This window comes from Propithecus coquereli, unplaced genomic scaffold (genome assembly GCF_000956105.1).
Source record: "Propithecus coquereli isolate 6110/MARCELLA unplaced genomic scaffold, Pcoq_1.0 Scaffold574, whole genome shotgun sequence".
Classification (NCBI taxonomy): Eukaryota; Metazoa; Chordata; class Mammalia; order Primates; family Indriidae; genus Propithecus; species Propithecus coquereli.
The window spans coordinates 658,353-681,879 of record NW_012151663.1 but is presented as its reverse complement, the minus strand read 5'-3'; the positions used below and the strand labels follow the sequence as shown (position 1 = coordinate 681,879).

Below are 23,527 nucleotides of genomic sequence, written 5' to 3'. Positions count from 1 at the left end.
TAATATATATATCTCAGTAACAGATAACTCGAAAAGTTTTATTTGGAAAGTTGAAAGCATACTTCTGAATAATTCATGGGTCAAAGAAAAATCATAATGGAAATTAGAAAATATTTAGAAGTGATCAACTTTTAAAATACTATATATCTGACAAACCCAAATTGCGGAATATTCTACACAATACCTGACCAGCAGTTTTCAAAACACGAAATATCAAACCTTGATTTTAAAGGTAAATGGGAGTCAGAAGTAAAATACAGTATTAGCTTTAAATCATTTGCCAGAAAAGAGATTCATGAATTCAGCATTTGCTTCACGCAGGGAAAAAATAGAGTAAATTCAAAGGAGCAGAAGGAAGAAAATAATAATAATAATAAGAGAAGAATTTAGTAAAATAGAAAATAAAGAATCAACAAAACCAAACATTCTTTCCTCGAAAGCACTAATAATATAGATAAACCTGTGTAGAACGGATCAAAAAAGAAAGAAAAGGTAGAAATAAACAATATTTGGAATGAGAAAGAGGATATACTATGAAAATTTTTATGCCAGTATATTTGAAAACTTAAACAAAATGGAAAATTTTCCTGAAAGGGCCAAGAATGTGTGAGCCAATTTTGAAGAAAAAGAAAGAGGAAAGGAGTGGGAGGGAGGTGCTAAGATTGAAGCTTACTGTAAAGTCATATTGATAGTAAGACAGCCTGGCGAAGACACAGGCTGGGCAATCTATCTGCGAAACAGAATGCAGATTTTAAAAGGAGACGCAAATATATGTGAAAACTCTGTATGTAACAAATGAGTCGGAGAAAGGATGGACTGTTCATTAAATGGTCCTGGGGAAGTTGGTCATCCCTATAAATAAAAGATGAAAATAATCCCCATCTCACAGCCTACCAAAAATAAATTGTGAATAGATTAAAGAACCAAACATGAAAAGAAAAATATGAGAACTTTTAAGAGAAAATATAGGAAAGTATCTTAATGGGTTTGGTGTAGGAAAGAATTTATAAACAAGAAAGGAAAAACACAAATCATAAAGAAAAAGATTAAATATTTTAGCTCAATACATTGACCTACAAAGCACTGGCATCCTTCAGATCAATTAGGTAATAGAAAAATAGGCAAAAGATAAAAATAGGCAGTTCACGGAAGAGAAATTGAGAACGATTTCAGAGGAAAAAAAGAGAAAAAAATGTTCGACTTCATTTAACAAAGAAACGAAAAACTAAAGCCACACTGAGATCTCATTTCACACTCATCTGTGTGACACCACCAAGAGTTGGTGAGGATGTGGAGCAGTGAGTTGGGAGTACAAAGTTTTACAGCCGCTTTGGTGAGTAACTTGGCCTTATTTAGGGAACTTGGTGGTAACTCATAGCCATGAGTGTTAAAAACGTATGTATTTATATATAGATCTATAGGTATCTCAGTCTTGGGTATTCCTTTAAGAAACTCTTACCCAGGACCACAAGAAGATACCTTTGTTTGTAATGGCAAAGAAAACAATGGTAACAATCTAAGTGTCCCTCTGCAAGAGACTAGATATATAAATTTGGGGATATTCATTCATTGAAATAGTTTACATACTTTAAGCAAATGAGCAGATTTATCTGTCTAGAGGACGCTCCTTCGTCCCGGTTTCCTGTCTGGGGTGGATGTTAGTATTGCTCACCACATGCTCCGTTTCCTCTCCTGGGCGCACAGCAGAGCTGTACTTTCTCCTCCCTTCGAAGTTAGGTGAGGCCACGCGACTGCGTGGGTCTGTGAGGTGTGAGCAGAGGGATCTGTGCTACTCTGGGGGAAGAGCTTTAAGAACCCGTGCCCAGCTTGCTCTCTTCCCGCTGTCGCTGTGACTGAGGAAGCACGCGTCAGTACGAAGCCCCTGTCACTGGGGTCCCTGAGTGATCCGGCGAGCAGAGCCACCTGGCTCTGGCCAATCATCACTGAATACGTGGGGTGAGTGAAAAACAGACGTGCGCTGTGTTAAGCTGCTGAGAGAAGGGGGCCTGCCTGTTACTGCAGCATTATCTTACAGCTCAGCTCGATTCTTTTTCTTTAAGAGATGGAGTGTCTCTGTTGCCCCAGCCGGAGTGCGGTGGCATGCTCATAGCTCACTGCAGCCCTGAACTCCTGGGCTCCAGTGATCTTCTCACCTCAGCCTCCTGAGTAGCTGGGACTTCAGGCACGTGTCATCATACCCAGCTAATTTTTTAAAAAATTGTTTTAGAGATGGGGTCCCACTACGTTGCCCAGGCTGATATCAAACTCCTGGGCTCAAGCAAACCTCCCACTTCAGCATCCTGAGAAGCTGAGATTACAGGTACGAGCCACCAGCCTGGTATTAGCTCAGTGCGTTGTATTAGCTCATCTTCTGCTACTTCTTTAAGTTCTCTCTTCCAAATCAAAGAATACAGCCCCTTTTCCATGAGATAGAGGTACCATGTCTTACCCTTTTCACCTCTGTTTCCTTCTAAAGTCATGATGAGCTTTTCTCTGAGCCCCTTCTCTGCCGGTAAACTGTCCTTACGGGCAGTTTTATTTGTGTTTTTTCTCGTTGCTTCGAAGTTAAGCTTAATAATGAAGGGATTCACCACCAGAAAATCCCTCCTGTCTCTCTCCCTCCTTCCCTCCCTTTCTTATCTCGGGTGTCCTTCCTCGTCTGCAGAGAACAAAGCGATTGGCGAAGGCGTGTGAGAGGAGGGCTTAAGTGCAGGCATATCCAACTTTGGAAAATGGATGCATTGCTTAGAAGATACATATAGAATTTTTTACCCACATCATTGTAAATTTAGAAATGTTTTGGCATGGTGGTAGTATTTCTCACCCTTTTTCTTTTGACAGAGTGTATTATACTGAAAAGTACAAGTTGACATATCTAATGAGAAATTATTGTTTTCTTTTGCAATCCGCTTTTTAATTATCTAAAGTAAACTACAGATCTTGAATGTAAGTAGCGAGGGTTAATTGTAGATTTTGGTTAAATAACTTAAATGTCTGAAGAAAATTGTAGATTTTGGCTTTAAATGCACAGAAAAGGTCCTAGGGGGTCTTTAAAGGCCCTTGCTTTTTATCATTTTCTTCTCAGTGCTTAGAGAATCTGTGTCCTAGTGGACAGACATCATTTTGTGGAAGCTCTTAACTTTTGTAAGTGAGCAGGTTGGTGTGGACTCGAAGTATAGAGACCCTAGAATAAAAACAGAGCTAGTTTTTCAAGATACAACAGTTCACGAATGAAGGAAAGAGCATCTGTGTTGCAGTGCACAGAATGGTAAACAAAAGAATCACAGCTGAGGACAACTGTATATTCTGAAAAGGGATCGTTACCATGTTCTGGATCACTTTCCTGTTTTGTGAATTTTAAAATTCTGAATTTATCATATTTCCTTAAACAAATTTTCAGAAGAATGGGCGTGATAAATATCTGCAGCTTAGAGACTAATGAAACAAATGCCTGTGTGCCCATCACCTAGCTTCAGAAACAAAGTAAGACCAATACTTCTTGGAAATGAAACCAGTTAATGTTTAGACCTTTTGGTGTGGGTCCTCCTAAGATTTTATCTCCCCTCTTCCCAGACTGTCTTCAATTTTGTGTAATGATTCCCTGGATTTCTTTTTAGTTTTATATTTATGTGTATAGCCCTAAACAAAATATTTTTTGGTTTAGACTTTTTTAAAACTTTGTATAAATGAACTCATACTCTGTTTTTCTGTGCCTTGCTTTTTTTACTCAACATTATGTTGTTGAAATTCACTCATTTAGATATATAGCTATAACTCATTAATCTTGATTGTAGTTTCTCATTATAGTAATATTCTACAGTGTATTTATCTAATCTGTATTTTATGGGCTATCATGTTTCTTTGTAATAAACTATGTTCAGGTTAATTGCTACATGTGGTTTGGTTTGTTTCAACCTTAGGTTCAACTTTTTTTTTAAAGCTATTTAGCTTGGAAAATATATTCATATCTTAAGATAATCAAGAGGTTCTAATTTCCCTTTTATCATTGATTTGAGATAGTAATTAATTAATTTTGTTCCAAGTACACTATTGAGGTGTATTTGGCTTCTCTTATCCTGATGCCAAATCTTGTGTTTGGATTCACAGTTCCCATGGAGAATGTTGCAACGATTTCCGATTGTGCCAGTGTGATTGAAGGAGTCAGTCGGAGCCGAAACGCCTTGCTGAACGGGGACACTAAGAATTATGATTGGGATTCTGGCTACACATGTCACCAGCTAGGAAGTGGTGCGATTGTGGTTCAGCTGGCCCAGCCGTACATGATTGGGTCCATACGGTAAGAAGATTCCTTCTCATTCATTAGCTTTAAAATGGAAGACACGCATACAGATTGTTATTTTGGTAAAATGATCCCAATAACTCCAGTGAGGAAACGGTTCTTTGCTCTAAATAGCGAGAAGGGAGTGGGAGTATAAAGAGAGGAGATGACAGTGAGCTGTAGGATGCTTGTTTGGGCTTTCCGGTGGGAAGGTACCAAAGTTAGACTCACGGAGGAACTGGATAAGAGGCCTCTCTCTGGGTATGGCAGACTTCCTTCTCAAGTCTCATTTTGTCTTGGTTAGAGAGTTACAGGGTAATCCCAAGAGAGGTTATATAGAATGAAAAATCATTTCTTTGACTTTAATAAATGACTCTATATATGAACCAAACATCTGAATGTAAGGTGTGGTTCTAAAAGATCTTAGTGATCGTTGTGTTTTGTTGTTGTTCCTTTTTTTTTTTTATTTTAAGAAGGAAACTTTAACTTCGCTTGATTTATAGGATTATATCATTTTTAAACATGAAACTGGCAGCATCCCCCAGAGGGTGCACCGTCACGGGTGGCTTAACGAGGGCCGTGCTCCGCGAAGCGCGTAGCTCGGCACCTGGGTGGTCGTGTGAGGGTCGCGGAGCGCGCTCGCACGGGCCCGGCCGCACCGCCGTCCGCACGCGAGGCTGTGGTGTGGTCTGTCGCTCCCAGGCTACAGACCTGCACAGCACGGGGTTGTGCTGAGCACTGGAAATAGTGTGACACAATGGTAGGTATTTGCGTATCTAAACATAGAAAAGATCCAGTAAAAATAAGGATAAAAGAAAAAAATGGCCCACCTGTGTAGGGCACTTAAACGGAGTTTGCAGGACTGGACGTGGTTCTGGGTGGGTCGGCGAGTGAGCGGTGAGAGAATGGGAAGGCGAGGACAGGAGCGTGCGCCCTTGTAGACTCTGCAAACACTGTACACGCAGGCTACCCTGCAATGTTTTTAAATAAAGTAATCGTTCCGGGACATGATGGCATCACTAGGCAAGAGGAATTTTTTAGCTCCATCGTACTCCCGGGGGACCACCGTCATAACCGAAACGTCGCTATCCGGCAGGCGACCGCGCTTTTAGTTCAAGAGAGCTATCTGGGTCTTGAGTAGGCTGCTTTTTTTTTTCCTTTTCTCTTTTCAACATTCTAAGAAGGGCTTTGAAAGGCTAATGTAAAAATGTAATGCAAATATAATATTAGGATATACACACACACATATAAATATTTCTGTCTCAGCCTGCCGGGGCGGAGGTGTTGGCAGGGCGAGACTGCCTACCCCCCACCATGCTCCATCACCTCCGCTTTGTTGTTCCTGTTCCTGTTTTAAAGTCAGCGTGTGTAAAGGCAGATATAGCACAAAGAATAACGTAGTAGGATTCTAATGAGCAGAGGTTTATCTCTGTGTAGGCTAATAACCACAGAGGTTAAAGCTGCTTGCCAGGTCCCTGGGACACCCTGAGGAGTTGATGCTGGATTTCTTGGAGAATTCAGACTGTGGATTTCTTCATTTAAATTGTCAACCCCATTTTATAAAGGGCCACATCACAGGCTAAGTACCATGGCGACAAATCTCAGATAGAGAAGCCCTGAGTTCATACTGAGGGCTAAACAACTCACTCTGTGCTTAGGAAAGGGGAAGAGACGAGCCACATCAGTCTGGACAAGCCACCAGTGCAAATAAACTTCCATCAAACAGCAAACAACACTCTTTCCTTTTTCTCAGCTGTTGGCATTAACTAAAGCGCTCATATACCATCTATTTAATAAGCTGTTCTAGAATTTTTGCCATTGATAATTAGAAACTTACCTATATATTTCCTATTACAGTCTATCCCTCTTCACTTTAAAAATCCAGAAAACAGTTGTCCTTCTTTTGTCTTCTGGCACTCCTTATAGTCTTCGCAATTTCTTGAAGATTACCAATCGTGTCTCTAAGATTACATCTGCAATTTCTTTCAGCAGGCTTGGGGTGTAACTCTTCTGAGTCAGGAGACTTGAAATCATTTAAATTGACGAGATACTCTCTTTCTCGTCACCTATTTGGGACTTCAATTTTCTCTTTATTATGTTTGTTCTGCCATTTCTAATTTGAAGACCAGTCTTCTTGTCAATGAAGACTGAAGCAAACAGGCAGCTTAGTAGCTCTGCCCACTCTCGTTTAATGTTCTCTGTATTCCATTTGCTTACCTGGTACCCTGGGCCTCCCTCTCACCACCGCCACCATCTAACAGTGTTCTGTGCACATCCCAAACCAAGACCTCGGACCGAGACATCTAAAATGGAATTCCATTATCCTCCCCCTCCCCACTCTAGTCATCTCATTGAGTTGCAGCTCCCTTATGCCTAGACCAAAAACTGTCTAGTGTGCCTGAGCCAAAAACACGGGAATCTTCCTGAATTCCTTCCTCTCCATTACCTTCTGATACGGCTGCCTTAACATCAAGATAGGAGGGGATGGCGGGGCGCGGTGGCTCACGCCTGTAATCCTAGCACTCTGGGAGGCCGAGGCGGGCGGATTGTTTGAGCTCAGGAGTTTGAAACCAGCCTGAGCAAGAGCGAGACCCCGTCTCTACCAAAAATAGAAAGAAATTAATCGGACAGCTAAAAATATACAGAAAAAATTAGCCTGGCATGGTGGCACATGCCTGTAGTCCCAGCTACTCGGGAGGCTGAGGCAAGAGGATCGCTTGAGCCCAGGGATTTGAGGTTGCTGTGAGCTGGGATGATGCCACAGCACTCTAGCCTGGGCAAAAAGAGTGAGACTCTGTCTCAAAAAAAAAAAAGAGATAGGAGGGGATATTATAGGGGATACAGTAGGAAATCTAGAATTTTAGATCCAGCAGGGACCTCACGAGGTCAATGCCAGGGTGACAATGCAGAGAGAGACCAACCGGCTCTTCATGTGGCAAGGCCACTGTGGCCCCTAGATCTCCCCGAAGAATGAGAAATGCTGACTCTGACTCCAGAACAGAGCGTCACTGGGCCTTAAGGCGAGGGAGAACAGCGCCCACTTGGTTTTCCTAAATACGGAATGAAGATGGTTCCCCCGAACAATTTTTCTTTTCCTCACTCAGAGGGGGGTGAGAGCACGAATACAACTGAAGACAGAATTGTACCTCTCAGCACAGTATGAAGCCTCCGACTTCCTTAAGCCCAGCTATTGTTTTTTCAGTAAGAAAATCCATGCAATTGAAGTCCTGTATAACTGGCTGAGTGTTCAAAGAGACACGTCTCTGTGAAACCAACATTATGTTGTCAGGAACTGCATTTGCCTCTTCTGTGACATTATAAAGAGGAAAGGGAGAGAGATTTCTTAGCCACCAATGCCTGTGGACAATGCTGGATATCTGGCAGGCTGTGGTTAGCAGTAGCTGATGTGGCCAGATAGACGTTTATTGACGGGAAACTAGATCAGTGGCACTTCTTCATGGGGATAGGTAATTGACCAATGACAGGTTGATTAGTCAGTGACATTTGACCCACAGCTTCTATTGCTTGTGATGACTGAGTTGCTTTCCTAGTCACTGTATCTGAAGAAGCCCAGCGATTCTGAATCAACACCTGGAGGGAGGCTATTACAGAGCAGAGTGACTAACACTTCCCCATCTAGGCAGGAGGAGAGCTGGAAATCCCGGAAACTCTCTGTCTGCAGTGGGCCTCATCTCCTGGTACACCGGCTGTAACAATTTGGGTTTCTTACCTCTTGGCAAAGGCCTCAAACAGAATATCTTGATCATTGCATTCTTTATTCCTAAGAGAGGACATAATTGTTTTGTGAATAAGCATTTCTGTTGTTTGCCTGTTTTCATAGAGAGAAACCATTTCTTCCTTTCCTGAGAGTTTACCCTGTAGCCACTCAGGCAAGCAGAGCCGTCTTTCTTGACAGACAGAAAATGCGTGAGCCTAACCGTAGTCAGTGGGAGCCAAACCCTCCTAGTGAGACGGGTTCCAGTACCCCGTGGTATCCTGCAGAGGCTGAACTGAAACACGATCTCTGTCCCCCTATTTCATTCATCCAACAAAATGTACTAAGCCTTTTACCGTGTGCCAGACACACTACTTGCTGTAGGCACTGGGGGCCCAGCACTGAACAAGCAAACACTGGTGCTCTCATGGAGCTGGCACGCTGGTGGGGATGGGGGAGATAAACAGTAGACAGACACGACTGGTGATACGTCAGGGATTTGGACATGCTATGGGAAAATCAGGGAGACCCAGGGGTGGAGACACAGTGCAGTTTTAATCGGGTGGTCACGGGAGGCTGCACCAAGAAGGGTGATGTGTGAGCAGAGCCTAAAGGATGGGAAGAGCAAGCCCTCCGGGGATCCTGAAGATGGGCATCACGGCAAAGTGCCGAGGCCCTGGAGGGGAGCGTGTCTGACAGGCCGCAGGAGCAGCCAGGAGGCTGGTGTGGGTGGAGAAAGGAGGCAGGGGAGAGCAGAAGCAAGGCAAGGGAGGTAACTTTAAGAGGTAACAGCCCTGAGATGCTTTGTTGCCATCTCTCAGCACCAACAAACCCATCCCGCTCCTGCACCCAGTGTTTCATCGGCACCGTTAGAGGAGGGGAGGGGCGAGGCTGGGGAGGCCCTCAGACCTTAGAAGCCACCTTCTCTGCTCCTGGCCTGCCTTGACCCAGCCAGCTTCTGGAGAAGAAACCCTAGTTCTTACCATTTAATAGGAACCTCTCTCCCGCTCTTTTGCATTTCTTTCTCTTTCCCTTGGCAGCATAACTAGGAAATAAAGGAGTTTGTTGTTGCTGGGTTTATAGGCACAGCAAAAGGTACTCATTTTATTTTAGAGAAAAAAGAGAAATTACCTGGAATGTGCCTTAAAAGTGGATAATTGAGTAGCAATTATATTATTTTCATGCCATTTAAAAACATTAAAATTTAAATAACAGGAAATCTTTAGAGGCCTGACCACATAAAAAGACCAGAGTTGTAATAACTAACCAAATCTACCTAAATGTCTTAGTTTATAGTTCCTCTCTCAGCTTAGTTTAAGACATTATTGGCTGGGTACAGTGGCTCATGTCTGTAATCCCAGCACTTTAGGAGGCCGAGGCAGGAGGATCGCTTGAGGACAGAAGTTTGAGACCAGCCTGAGCAACATAGCAATACTCTTGTCTCTACAAAAAATTAAAAAATTAGCTGGGCCTGGTGGTGCACACCTGTAGTCCCCACTTCTCGGGAGGATGAGCCAGGAGGATCCCTTAAGCCCAGGAGTTTGAAGTTGCTGTGGGCTATGATTTTACTCTGACTGGATGACAGAGCAAGACCCTGTCTCCAAAAAAAAAAACAAAAGACTTATTATCATTCTACTTAATCATTATATCCTTTTTAGTGTTTTCAGGCTGGTATGAGAAATCAAATATACTATGCATGAAGTATACCTATCACCCAGTCTCTTTCAGCCAATAAATGCAGCACTTTGTTGAAACTCTAATTATGATAGTCAAGTAAGTCAACACTTTTTAAATTGGCTTGAAAATTATGGTTTTATAATTGGTATGTGCAATAGTATAACTAAAATACCCATCATGCTTTAAGTAACAAACCTAATTATAAGTAAGTAGGCTGTCCAGAGATGAGATAGTTAGATAGACGCAGCTAAATAAACCTGTCATCTCTCTGCGTGTTGTATTAAGGAGTTAATGACACAAAAATATTTTTAGTTCCTCACTTGGAAAATGTTATATAATTGCAATATGTTAGGACAAAATAGGTCTGCCCAAAGTATGTTCTTGATGGGTATTCATGATTTCTTTAGTCTGTGGGGATGAAGCTCTTTTTATTTTGCAGTAAGAAAAAATAATTCTACCACTTACAAAAGTTAATCTGGCACAGAATGTCTGAACTGTAAATCAGTTTATGTCTTGCAGTTAGTTATTAAACATAAGTTAAAAGAAGTAATAGCATGTTGATCCATAAAAAAAAAAGTCACATATGCCACTGTGGTCCTTGTTCACCTGTCGTGTTTTTCTCTGTCTGTGAACTGTTAAGCCCATGCCAGCTTCAGCTGCCCTTTTGCTATGGCGTGGCTACAACCAACTCTAGACTATCTACTCAGTTTGTAAATTAACAAGACCTCTTTTTTTTCTACACAAATAAAAATTAATTCTTCATTAAATTGTCTTAAGAGTGTATAAAGTAACATGGGCTTACGACAATGTTTGAAACCATGCTATAAAGAGTTTTAAGAAAACAATAACAATTTTTCCCAATCTTCTCTTTGCCTATCTCACCTCAATAACCAATATTACCATCACCATAGTTATGGAAATATATAAGCAGATATAGATATATAAAGGTAGTAGTGTTTTTACAAAACTAGGATCATTCTAATAAAAATAGTCTACAACTTCCTCTACTTAATAGTGCCTCATGGTTATATCTTAAGTCAAAAGATGTGTGTGTGTGTGTGTGTGTGTGTGTATAAATGATTCCTTTAATAACTGTGTAATGCTCTACAGTATGTATATATCATAATTTATTCAACCATTTCCTATTGATGGACAATAGAATTATTTCCTTTTTTCGATCACTACAAATAATATGAAAATAAGTATCTTTCAACATATATCCTTCCACATTGGTGCTTTTGTTTCTACAGGATTAAGTTCCATGAGCTGATTAGGGTCACGGTATATGAGAATTTTAAATTCTAATAGCCATTGCTAGAGTGAAAAAAAAAAGAAAGAAAACAAAACCTCCTTTTGACTGCTATTTTTCCTTCTTCCTACTGCTTACCACCCTCCTGAACTATTGCTCATCCACTTTCTTCCCAAAGGATAGGCACAGAAAAGAAAAAGGAGAGGAATCACAAAATATTCAATTTTTTTCCTATTTCATAGTTCCAAATGAAGGCTTAGTTGATAAGGGTGGATAGAGAAATTGAAGCTATTGACTCAAATAATGTTTTATAATTATTTGAGTATTTTCTGTGTCTATGCAACCCTCAGTCTCCAGTAGGACCACAGATAATCTCAAACTGAAGATAGCGATTTGTTAACATAGTGATGGACTTGAGTCTTTGCAGCGATTTCCAAGTGCTTCGTATGGTTCTCTGTGCTGCGAGTACCCAATAAACACTCATTGACTGAACTGACAACATGGGACGTTAGTGCAACGAAAGGGAGTTCTGTTTATCAACTAAATCGGACATCATATTTGCTCAGTGTATCTGATCTAAGTGCATGTGAGGAAACTGCTAAAGATCTGGCACCTCCAGCAAGCTCTGGAGTTAGACGCCGACGCTGGCGCAGGCGGGGACGCCCGCCTCGCTCGTTCCACGCCGTCTCCGTCTCGTTCTGTCTGAGGGCTGCTCGGGCAAGCAGTACGTCTGTTGACATTAAGGCATCCTTCTTTGCAATCTAGAGAGCTAGAAATTTCCTTTTTATAGTCTGAAGAATACAACAAACATCTAAATATATGGCTCCTCTAGCTTGGATTAAGATTGCCTATAATTCTAGTTGAAATTGGAAAGATAGTGTACAAAATTTGCTTCATTTCAGTCATGCTGAGTGTCATCTGTCACAACCCTGAACCAAGGAATTCTTCCTTGTCTCACTGACCCATGATTTATTAGTAAGCGTTGTTTCTCTCTGAGCCTATCTGCGTCACACTGAAGTCTTCCCTTGTCACCCTCAAACTCAGAGCTCTGGTTCCCAGAAAAATCGCAGAATAAAGAATTATGTCTGTGGTTCCCAGTAGATGCTGGAGTCTGAACTGCGTGAACACTTAGGGGCCAGAATCTTGGAGCCTGGGAACAGTTTGGGGACATGGTAAATATGCCTCAACCAGTTTCATCCTAGAGGTATTTCAAGACCAGAGAGTATTGCTGTGGCAACTAAGTTGTGTGTTAAAACTACAGGAGGGGCACTAGAATTCAGATGTTCTTTGGAAAAGCAAGAAAGATTAAATGCCAAAAAAAAAGAGAGAGAGTAAGTGTGTGTGTGTGTGTGTGTGTGAGTGAGTGATTTACCTCACATGCCAACCATTTATCTCTTGAGTAATTGGAGAACCTGACAACTAGTCATCGTAAAATATAGCTGAGTACATGAAAAAAGAATCCTTTTAGTTGTCAAAGATTAACCTATCAAGAAGTCATTTTTACACAGGATCTGAGCCCCATTTGACTCATAAACCTATGTTTAATAATTATCCAGAATTGTTGTTTAAGATCCCTCTAAAACAAATACTTCACCAATAGTGATTTAAGCAATCGTTTTAAAAACCAGAATTGTTCACCTTGGAACATCGAATGAATGGAAAGCGTCCACATCCTCCCCTTTGGTTTTACTTTGGAAGATGTTTTATATATTGCTGCCCTGGCTAGGCCACACAGAGTCACAGAAATGTGGCTGTTCTCCTGAGAGCTAAGAGGATAGGACTCTCAGCAAATTGAAATTTCTACAAATTTAATACATCAAATTGCTTTAATATATCTTGTGAGTATTAAGTGGATAAAGCTATTCTGAAAACTGATGAAGGGTCACAGTCATTTAAGGTTAATCCTTGAATTAATCCAAAGCAGTTACCTACCTTTGAACATGTTCATATTCCCCAGGTACCCTTAAATTGGAGACTTTTTCCCCAGGAGCCCAATTTTGTCACCTTGTTAAGATGCTGTTGGTGCATCTTGGTAGCACCTGATGTCAGTGTATTTCTCTCTCTCTCTCTCTCTCTCTCTCTCTCTCTCTCTCTCTCTCTCCTTCTTCTTCTTCTTTTTTTGTTTTAAGCTTAGCTCTTTGTAAACTGGTAACCACAGAGGCACTTGAGCAACACATTCTCGTTTATCTAGTTAAGAACGAGCAGAAGCACTGAGATCAAGAAAAACTATTCCACCTCCTATTTCTGAATCTCCTAGGAAAAATGATTATGACGATGGTCTGGTTGGTGCCCCTCAAGGACTCCTTTCAGTGACTTTTCTGGACACTCAAGGGCTTAGCTCTAGCTGAGAAATTTATTTTTTAGTTTTTCTGCTGTGTTGCCTCTTTCAGCAACGTATCAGATTCACTGCAGAGGGTGTTGGTTACATAGATAAATGCGGAGCGTGCTTTTACTTCCCCCTGGAATTTCTTTTCTTGCAGCCCTTAAGACCTAATGGTAAGGATCCTCTTTCTTCCTTCACCTTCTGATGCCTGAAACCTCCATGATTATGACATTTTCAGCTTTGCCACATTATTCTTTTACTGTAACCAAACACCAGCCAAGACTGTTGAGACTTCCTGCACAGTTCAGGAATGGCTAACGGTTCTTTTAGCTGCCGCGTTCTACAGCAGTTCTGGAGCGTTAGCTGCTCCCACTGTCTTCATTTATGAAACAAAGAAACCAAAGTTAGTTTGATTTTTTCCTCTTCCTCTCCATCATGAGTATGGTGACGCAACTGGTCTAAAACTCCACCTGGAAGATTCTAATCTGTTGCATGATCCTACAGAGCCTCCTATGGCCTTAAAAAGAAAATGAGAGAAGGTGTCATATCTTCTGGTTCAACCCATCCTTGTTCCTAAGGCTGTAAATCGTAGAAACTTCCATGAAATGTTGCAACTAAGACTTGACAACATTTGTTTTTGTTGTTGTTTTTTATTACTCCTCTTACTGTCATTCCCAAAACATTTGTTTTTGTTACTAACACTCATTTACTCCAAAGGAGCTTACATTCAGGTTGCATTTGGCTGCAAATAACAGAAAATCTCAATGAGAAAGACTTTTAAAATGTTTTTTAGTTTTATTTTAGTTTTGTTTGTTTTAGCCTTACGTAACAAGAAGTCCACAGGGAGGTGGCTGCCAGTATTGGTTCTGCAATTCCATGATCTCTGCAATTTTCTTGGTCTTTTGCACATGTGTTTTTGCCCCAGAGAAACAAGCGAGCTGCTACAGCTTTAACTACTATGTCTGGGTCTAGGCAGGAAGGAGGACAAAAGGATAAAAGGATAAAGAGCTCTGCCAGCCAAGTCTGTCCCTTTTTATTAGGAAAAGCTGCAGCTTTATTTGCAGCCTAACCGGCCAACTTGCACTCGCAATTATTAGGAAGGGCGGCGTCATACCATCAGCCCTCGCGGGGCTGGCTGAGAAATCGAGGGTCGCGGTGAGGGGCTGGCTTGCCTGGCCAACAGCTCTGCCACAGAACCCTGTCTCTTGCTTGAGATGTTTCACATCTGCTTTAGAATTTTAACGAATCCCTATATTTCATGTGTTGCATTTTTTTTAACAACTTCATTGAAATATTCACATGCCATACAATTCACCCATTTAAAATGTATAATTCAGTGGGTGTCTTTTTCCCATTTATTTTTAAAAGTTTCCCTTTGAGCCCCCAGCATCTGGATATATCTGAAACAGTAATACAATAACTATATTTTATATTATTCTCAGTTTCACAAATGTTCTGTAAGTAAAAAGCCTACGTCCAGTTACCGCACAAGTCTGATCCAAAATGACAGGCATTGCTGATATTGTATATGTTTTATTTCTAATGCATGACATTTACTTCTTGAAAAAAAACTAACTTTCTGTTACAGACATTTAATCTACTGATTTTCTGTAACTGGTCTCCTGTGCTTTACCAACACAGTGAGAACTCATGTACCTAATGAAATTTGGGAGGCAGGGCAAGATCCTAAGTACTTTCTGATTGTTCAAAAGGAGAATAAATTTTATTTGTTGTGGTTTTACTATAGTTATATGTATTTTATCATATCTGAATTCTTTTTAAAATTGTCAATCCATATGGAATCTGTTACCCGGGTATATTTGGTTAACCAAAGCGTCTATTACCTAACCAGAGAATTGACTATTCTTTTCTACGTGTGAAATTCCAATATCAGAAACTTCACTGCATATCCATGTTATTTTATGGTGGCAGATTAATCATGTCAAAAGTCTTACTAGAAATAACATTTTCAGTCTTTAAGATCTAGAGTTTAAAAAGTCATGTCCATCTATTCTGGGATGAAATGATACATAAAAAGACCTCCGACCTTCAAAGAGGATATGGGCAACGACCGTTACGTTACCTCCAGCGCTTTCCACTCTTGAACTTCTTGGATAGTGTGGTGGGGTGTTCGCTGGGATCATAGTGAGTGTTTCTGGCTTTGAGGACATTCGAAAGAAGAAGCACAGTCAGCGGGAGGGTAATCATAGCAATGCCACGATTTTAAATCTTGGGAAAAGTTCAAATACCCTCTGCTTTTCCTTCCACCATTTCTTTCTGCCTTCCCCTGTATCCATCTTCGCTCCTCCCTGAAATTTGGTCATTGAGATGCTGATCAGATTGCTGAGTCTGCGGGACTCAAGAGTGGGCCGCAGTTCAGTGGAATCACTTCTTGTGTGTCTTGTCTCCCACAGGGCCCTACGTGGCGTAAGCCTGGACACTACTGCCTAGGAGGCCCTACCTTATCTTATCCGTGGTTTTGCTTTCTGTGGTTTCGGTTATCTGCAGTCAGCCATGGTCCAAACTATCCATATTAAATGGAACATTCCGGAAATAACGCCTAAGTTTTAAATTGCATGCCATTATGATTAGTATGATGAAATCTTGTGCTGACCTACTTCATCCCACCTGGTACATGCATCATCCCTTTGTCCAGCGTATCCACCCTGTATATGCGACCCACTTGTTAGTCAGTAGCCATCGCAGTTATTAGATTAAAAAAACATAGTATATAATGCATAGCGTTTGGTCCTATCCACGGTTTCAGGCATCCACAAGGGGTTTTGAAATATATACCCTCATGAATAAAAGGAGACTACTGTACTAGAATGTGTACTGGGTTGATCCTTCCTTAAATTATAGTGCTAAGAACCAAGAGTAAGTTTTGAGTGTTGAAGAAGGGACAGAGCAGGCCTCCTGACTTGTTTTGGTTTGAAGCTGTTCAGACGCAATTAGCTTGGGAATACGGAGTGTTCCATGGCCCCCAGACCCTTTGCATTAGGGTTTTGGGCCAAAAGTTGCACTAACAATAAAGTATCTCTTTGTTTCTCATTTGCTGGAATGTTCCTTGGTGTATACTTACCTCACGAACCTTAGGGGAAGGAGTTGTTGGGGTCTAGGATGGTAGATCTTGTTCCTCAGTCCCTTAGGCATGTACCATTCAATTGGCCCCAAACGTCCAGCGCAAACCCTTGTCAATTCTTTTCCTGATATCTAGCCTTTCTATATTCATTTATTCTCTGAGGTTAAAAAATAATAAAGCACATATAATCAAGCATTATCTTTATTAGGAAGTTCACAATAACCCTTTTAGAAGTAGATAAAGCATTATCTGTGGAGAATTGTTTGAGAATGGTGGTAACCAGATAATAATATCTTGTTAATAACAACCTTCCCAGTAAATAGGAAATGGCTTTGTCATGATTGTGTCCACTATAGTCAGATTTTAGCTGTACGTGTTAGACTCAGAGACAAGAAGAAAATGCATGGACATCAGATGGACCTATTTGGGAAGAACATGTTAAACAGAATCATCCATTTAAAAGTGGTTTCCTTAAAGATTCTAAATGAGTAGTTCTGTTAAAATGCTAAGTACAATAAGGTTTTTATTGTTCTGTGCTTATAGACTGCCTGGTCAGCTATCTTGTAAAATGCTTTTTATAATCACAGTAGACAGAGCTGGCCAGGGGATAGATCTATACAAATCCATTTCTCCTGGTGACCAACAAACAACTCAACACCGTCTGCTTACTTGGTGTTTAGTCTGTGATGTTCTCTTCCTCTATAGCTGACACATCATTGTTTCACTGATGTCATCACTGAGTTATCAATGACTATATAACTTTGGTTTTTGGCATATTGTTTATTGACTTTAAACATCTCTGTAATTCATTCACTCTACCCTACTAGTCCCATCCCCTTTGGTAGGGATCTGGAGGGTGGTGGTCAGCGACTATCCTGTTTGCAAGTCTTCAATTTGAGAATGCAGCTCCTGGACATTTGTCAGTTCAGGGAGTATGAAGGGTTTGGGAGTGGTTTTCATTTTTAATTGGAGCTGCTGCTTCTTATTTTATTATTATTTTTTGGTATGATTTTCTTTCTAGTTTTTTTACTCTTAGGAGGAATACCAGAAATTCGGGGTGAAAGACAAGCCAAGAATTGCCAGTACAGTTGTCACAGTAACAAAGATGGGATTATGACTATAGCAGACTCTTCAAAGTTCCACGTGGAATTTGCTGCGTGAAAATCTACTGAAACATTCAACAGAAGAAAGAGACTTGAGACATTTCTGGGCTAAGCACAGCCTTAGTTTAAACTGTACCTTTACTTCTTACCTTGGTGCCATAACTCTTTACTGCTCAATAAGAATAGCTTTAGTTTTCTTTCCATTCCTGGTGTCAGGAAACTTTTTCTGTAAAGGGACAGGTGGTAGATATTGCAGACTTCGCCGGCCATACGTACAGGCGCTGTTGCAACTCTGCTGCGGGGGCATGCTGTGTTCTGATAAAGCTTGACAGAACTAGGCGTCCATGGGCCGTAGATTACCAATGCTTGATCTAGTCAGCTCCTTTCCTCACTAACGTCTCTGGCCCACATAAGCAAAAGTGAAGAAGAAGAAGAGAAGTGTTAGAGAAGTTTATTTTCCTCTTATGGTTTCAAAAAATGTGAATAATACTTAAAAGCCTGTTATTAAAAGATATGACTATTGAAAATCAGCATTTAGGTTGGGAACAAGATATATACACCATGACCGCTGGGTTTTTCCTGCTGCGTTTTGTGGGAGAATGAGCCTGTGGGTCGCCGCGAGGAGGGACGCTAGGGAATCTGGAAGGCAAGGCTCCAGCCCCCGACTCTGACCACAGTGGAGCAGTTCTGCTTTTATCTGTCTTGGATGCTGAGCTTCTTCCAAGACATTGTTTGTTAAAGAGGTTCTGCTGCTAGAGAATATTTTTTAAACTATTGGTTTATGTTTTTTTGCAATTAGTATAATGCCTCTTTATAATGAATACTTTATAAAAAGTACCAAAAGATTTATTATATATATCACTTAGTAACTAAAAGGAAAAAAATAGAGCTAAAAAAAAGGAACCACAAGTCATCGAAATTAAAATCCATCCCCCTCTCTTCCCTTAAACACCCCCCAATGTAACAGATTATTATAAATCTGAGAGGATGTGGTTTTAGGGCCAGGCAGAAGAGTTGGGACTCCTGCTCCCTTCTGCTGCCACGGCCACTCATCACACCACACTGCCTCAGAATGCCATTGTGTCCCTCAGAGGCTCACGGAGCCCTTTGTGGTCCTAATAGGCCGAGGAGGTACCTGAAGCCTCACCATTTCCTTTGTCCCGCCCATGCGCCTTTTTCCCTTAGGCTGCTAGGCGCCCCCAAGCTACGTGTGCAGACTGTGCACACGGTTCCAGCACCAGCTCCTTGGAGGTTACCTCAGGGATGTTTCCCAGCCTCCGACACATAAACGTTGATTTTCCGAGCAGTCTCCTGTGTCTCAGGCTGCCCTAGTCGGGTCCTCGTCTGCCCCTCCGCGTGAAACTCAATGTTGGCTCTTGGGGATTCAGTGCCAGAGTGGGAGGATCCCAGGAAATCCGAGATCTCTCCCACCGTGGGCATGATTCCTTCCCTGGCTTGTGAAAGTTCCTACTCTTCCCTGTCCACACCTGTGTGAATGTGAGTCAGGGCTGACACAGAGCACAGGGGAGAGGCGTGTGCGCGTGCCTGTGCATGGCGTCTGCGTGGTCCCTCGACTGTGCTCTCTGGATGCCCACGTGTGTCCTGTCAGCCACGTGAGGAAGAAAATGAAAAGGGGTCCGGAAGATAGGGTTATAGGGCATAGGGGACATAAACGTTTGTTCTTCTTGATGAGGAAGGGTGAGCCAGCTAAACAAAAGAAATAGTTTAATTCGCAGAATGCAGTATTCTAATGAAGCCTCACGCTGTGCTTGAGTCAGTGTCGCAGGTCTAGCTGCAGCTGGGCCTTAGACAGATAGGAGTGCTTTATTCATCCCTGCCTCCCTCCCTCAGATTTCCTTCTTTCACCCATCCAGTGTCCGTCACTGGAAAGCCTGGTTTCCGAATAAGAGTTTACCCTGGTAGCTTGCCTGGAATACATTTCGAAGGATTACTGTGCATGGCAAGGAGACCGGCCTCTGCGCCCAATGCACTCTGGTGAATATTCATGTCGGTACCTGTGAGGGTTATTTCTAGAAAGGCAGCTCTCGCAGAATGCGTTCTGAAGAGGGAGTGCTTGCTCTTATCTGACAGTCCTTCAGCCAAACAGAAGCGGGAGGGAGGGGAAGCTACCCCGCAGTTCTGGCAAGTATTCCCGAGACAGAAACTACACCCTCACATCCTCCGCAGCAGTGGGGAGAACTGCAAACCCTCCCCTTGCAGAGCTTCCGCCTGGGCCTCCCGCTCTGGGGAGAACAGTATAGGCAGTTCCAGAAAACAAAATGGCAGCTACCCATTCAGCTTTGGTCCTGTAACCCACACCAGTTGGTTTAATTACAGCTGTTTAACAGTTAGGAAAGCTGGAGTTACTAATGTTCAGCTGAAAACTGAATTAAAATTTATGATCCCGGCTTTGAAAACCTGGATCAAGAAAATTGTACTGAGTAGCCAGTGATCAAAAGAATTCCATTGAAAAATGTAATTAGCCATTTTTTCCTCTAGCTGTTACAAAAAATTACATAAAATATTGCTTTTATTTCCCCCAGCTTCTCACTGTTTTTCAAAAGATTTATTATACAGTTACATAATTAAATTGATTAATTATCTTTTGTTTATAAGAACTTATAGTTATTAATAGTAGTTAGAATTTTTACCTTTATATACTGGTGGTGAAGATGTTACTGTTATTATTCTCATTAATGTTGTCTTTATTTTAATGGTAAGTCGTGTTCCACATGGAACATTATGATTTATTAGACACCTCAGCCTTCAATTAGAATAATCCACTTACTGTAAGTGTTTAAATTTTGTAGCACTTGCAACTTATTATACTTTTTTGTGTTTTAAAGGATGGTGGTTTTCATGGGAAAACCTTCACAAAAGATTTCATGAAGGAAGTTCATTAGAGAAGGGACTAACAGGAAGGAAATTTAAGAACAAGTAGATGAGGGCTGGGCGCGGTGGCTCACGCCTGTAATCCTAGCACTCTGGGAGGCCGAGGCGGGAGGATTGCTTGAGCTCAGGAGTTCTAGACCAGCCTGAGCAAGAGCGAGACCCTGTCTCTACTAAAAATAGAAAAAAAAAAAAAATTAGCCAGTCAACTAAAAATAGAAACAAAAAATTAGCTGGGTGTGGTGGCTGGCACCTGTAGTCCCAGCTACTCGAGAGGCTGAGGTAGGAGGATCGCTTGAGCCCAGGAGTCTGAGGCTGCTGTGAGCTAGGATGACACCACGGCACTCACTCTAGCCCGGGCAACAAAGCAAGACTCTGTCTCCAAAAAAAAAAGAAAAAGTAGATGAGAGAGAGAAAGACAGAATTCCATTGTCCAGGGCCTACCAGAATGAGTACAGCTTTGAGAAGTGGGAGGCAGCAGTAACTTAATAGAGAGCCTGGAAGGAGGAGCGGGCAACAGCTAGCGCTGGTGGCACCGCCAAAGGATGACGAGGGTCTGAATTGGGTGGGCAAGTGTTTAAAGTCATTTTCAGCAAGAGCCCAGGACTTTGTAGATTGTGCCCTGTGGGGAAAAGAAGATGATTTAAAGCTGGAGCAAAGGTTGAAACCCAGATCTGATTCGGGTGAAAAGGTCAGGCTGATAAGAAAGAAAAAGAGATGTGGGAAAATAGCACTGGCTGTGTTAGGAGAGACCAGACAAGAGATTGGGTAAGAACAAAAACAGAGAGATTACGTGACTGAATAGGAAGACTTTGGCCTTGTAGTTGATGCCTACTGGAATGTTCTCTTGACTGTAATATTCAGAGTCAAGCCTCCTCACCTGTTTTCCCCTCAGTTCTCTCCCTTTATCACCAGGTTGAGAGAATATAAAGATCTGCCTGTAGCTAAATTGTGATTTCTCCCACAGACACAGATTCCTATGAAAACTCAACCCAAGGGAATAGAAGGGAGCCGTGAAGCTTATTAAATTTCTCTTTGGCCCTGCTTCTTGGTGCTCTGTAGGCTGGGTGCATGTGGACGCATATTAGCATGTGGTCAGAAAGGGGCAGGAGAATAAGCTCCAGAGATGAAATAGGGGTTAGAGTTGATATTTTCCATAAATTATCTCTTACGTGAGACTCTCCAACATGGTGCGGGGTCTGGGGACAAAGTACTGGCTGAGGGGGGAGGCTTCTTTTCTAATTGAAACATAATTTAGTCTACGAAGTGTTGAAAATACTGTACTGGGATGAGCTATGTGGGTTTTGTGAGAAGGGTGATTTATCTGTAGTTGCTTCTCCTCTTTCCATGATGTCTCCTCTCCTGCTCCCCATGTTTAACTCAGTAGAGCTTATGATCTGCAAGGCCTTATGCTAGGGACCATGAAGAATACCAAGACCCCTGGCCATGTGTGGCCCCTGCACTCCAGAAACATGGTCAGGTGGTTCCTCCTCAACAGATTTGGTCCTAAAAGCTGAGGGGAGGGGCCGCTGGATGGCGTTACACAGGGAACCTGGAGCCGTGTGACTCTGCTCCCTACCTGTTGCATGAAGGCCCACGTTGGGGCCATTTGTTCCACAGGAGTCATAAGTCTTTTTTTTTGAGACAGAGTCTTGCTCTGTTGCCCCGGCTAGAGTGCCATAGCATCATCATAGCTGACAGCAACCTCCAACTCCTGGGCTCGAGTGATCTTCCTGTCTCAACCTCCCGAATAGCTGGGACTACAGGCAAGCGCCACCACACCCAGCTACTTTTTTCTAGTTTTGGTAGAGACGGGTCTCGCTCTTGCTCAGGCTGGTCTCGAGCTCCTGAGCTCAAGCCGTCCTCTCACCTCGTCCTCCCAGAGTGCTAGGATTACAGGGTGAGCCACCGCACCCAGCCAATAAGTCTTACTTAAGCAAGATCCATGAAGTAAAATTATTAACACTCAGCTATAGATCAGTGAGTTCTGAGCTCTTTAACATGTCTGTCTCTTCTTCTCACCCTCCTAATAATTTCATAGAGTTGAGGACAGGGAACAGAACAACTCACACAGATACAGATTGCCTTCAGCTGTTAACAGAAGAAACTGATTCTGGCCTTTAAAAATCACGGTAGCCCATGATACCCTTGCTAGCAAATGAAGCTAGACAGGACCTGGACTTGACCCCTAGGGAGCTAGGCCCTGTGGTGTGGGGGCCTCAGCGCTTCTGCCTCTCGCACGCCTTTCCTGCTCCTGCCGGGGCCAGGCGCGCTCACTGCGCGCGCTTGTCAAGATGAGGAGGCTGCGGGGATCAGGGCTGGTGGCCTCGTTGCAGAGAGGGGAATTGATGATGCCGAACTTAAACACAGGAAAGATCTGGAAAAGCTGCCTGCTTAGTGTGTCACTGCCCAAAGGCCTTAAACTGTCCTAAGGCCGTTTGAACATCCCCAATATTTTTGCTGCCAACATCTTGCTTAAGGAAGGGGCTGTATTGGAAAGAGTCACCTTCAAAAATATTAAGAAAACTGCTTTTCTTATCAAGAGCTGTTTGGCCTGGACAAATTTTTCTTATATATCCACACTGAAAGCATAAAATGAAAGGATTTTTATAAAATTAGACTGTGTAGTATGAAGTCTAGACCATAAGCCTAAGCCAAAATTTATTTGTTAAAAAAAAAAAGAGTTTGCCAAGTGATTGAATGATCTGTAAAAGATTGCTTAGGCAGTGTTTAGCCCATGCAAGAAAATTAACCAAGGAACTTAGAAAAACAGATTTGCATTGAAAGCAGGAAATGCGTTGATTATAAATTGTCTTTTTCCAAATGTGATAATGTATGCGAAAACATTTTGAAAGCGGCGAGGTCTGTGCAAATGTGAGGTGGGATCATGATTAGTTGTTCACATTCATGCCACACTCAGTGCACATCGAGTCTTGCCGCGGTGGCCTTGCCAGTTGGTCGGATGGGGCTGGTCTATGTTATCACCCAAAACTTGAAAGTAAAAACTTAATCCCTCCAAAGAGTGAAAAGATGGTCTCAGTTAGCTGTTAAAAGTTGGTAGTTTTGTATTGTCTCAAAGTTTTGGAAAGTTTTGTTCCATCTAGCTATCCACAGTTATATCCTGCAGGCATATTCTCTGTTGATATTTTTCCACTTTCAGATAACGAACCTGGATTATACTGTACCAGATGTGAGATTTGACAGGAGGAA

The 23,527-nt window shown here is 42.0% G+C and overlaps 1 protein-coding gene across 1 annotated transcript in view; it reads left to right on the top strand.

The window, feature by feature from the left end:
* LOC105821428 (BTB/POZ domain-containing protein 9-like) overlaps nucleotides 1-23,527 on the top strand; it is a 152,288-nt gene that overhangs the window by 48,777 nt on the left and 79,984 nt on the right. Inside the window, exon 4 of the mRNA XM_012658128.1 lies at nucleotides 4,108-4,297. Coding sequence (XP_012513582.1) covers nucleotides 4,108-4,297 — 190 coding nt within the window. The remainder of the gene's footprint in view (nucleotides 1-4,107; nucleotides 4,298-23,527) is intronic.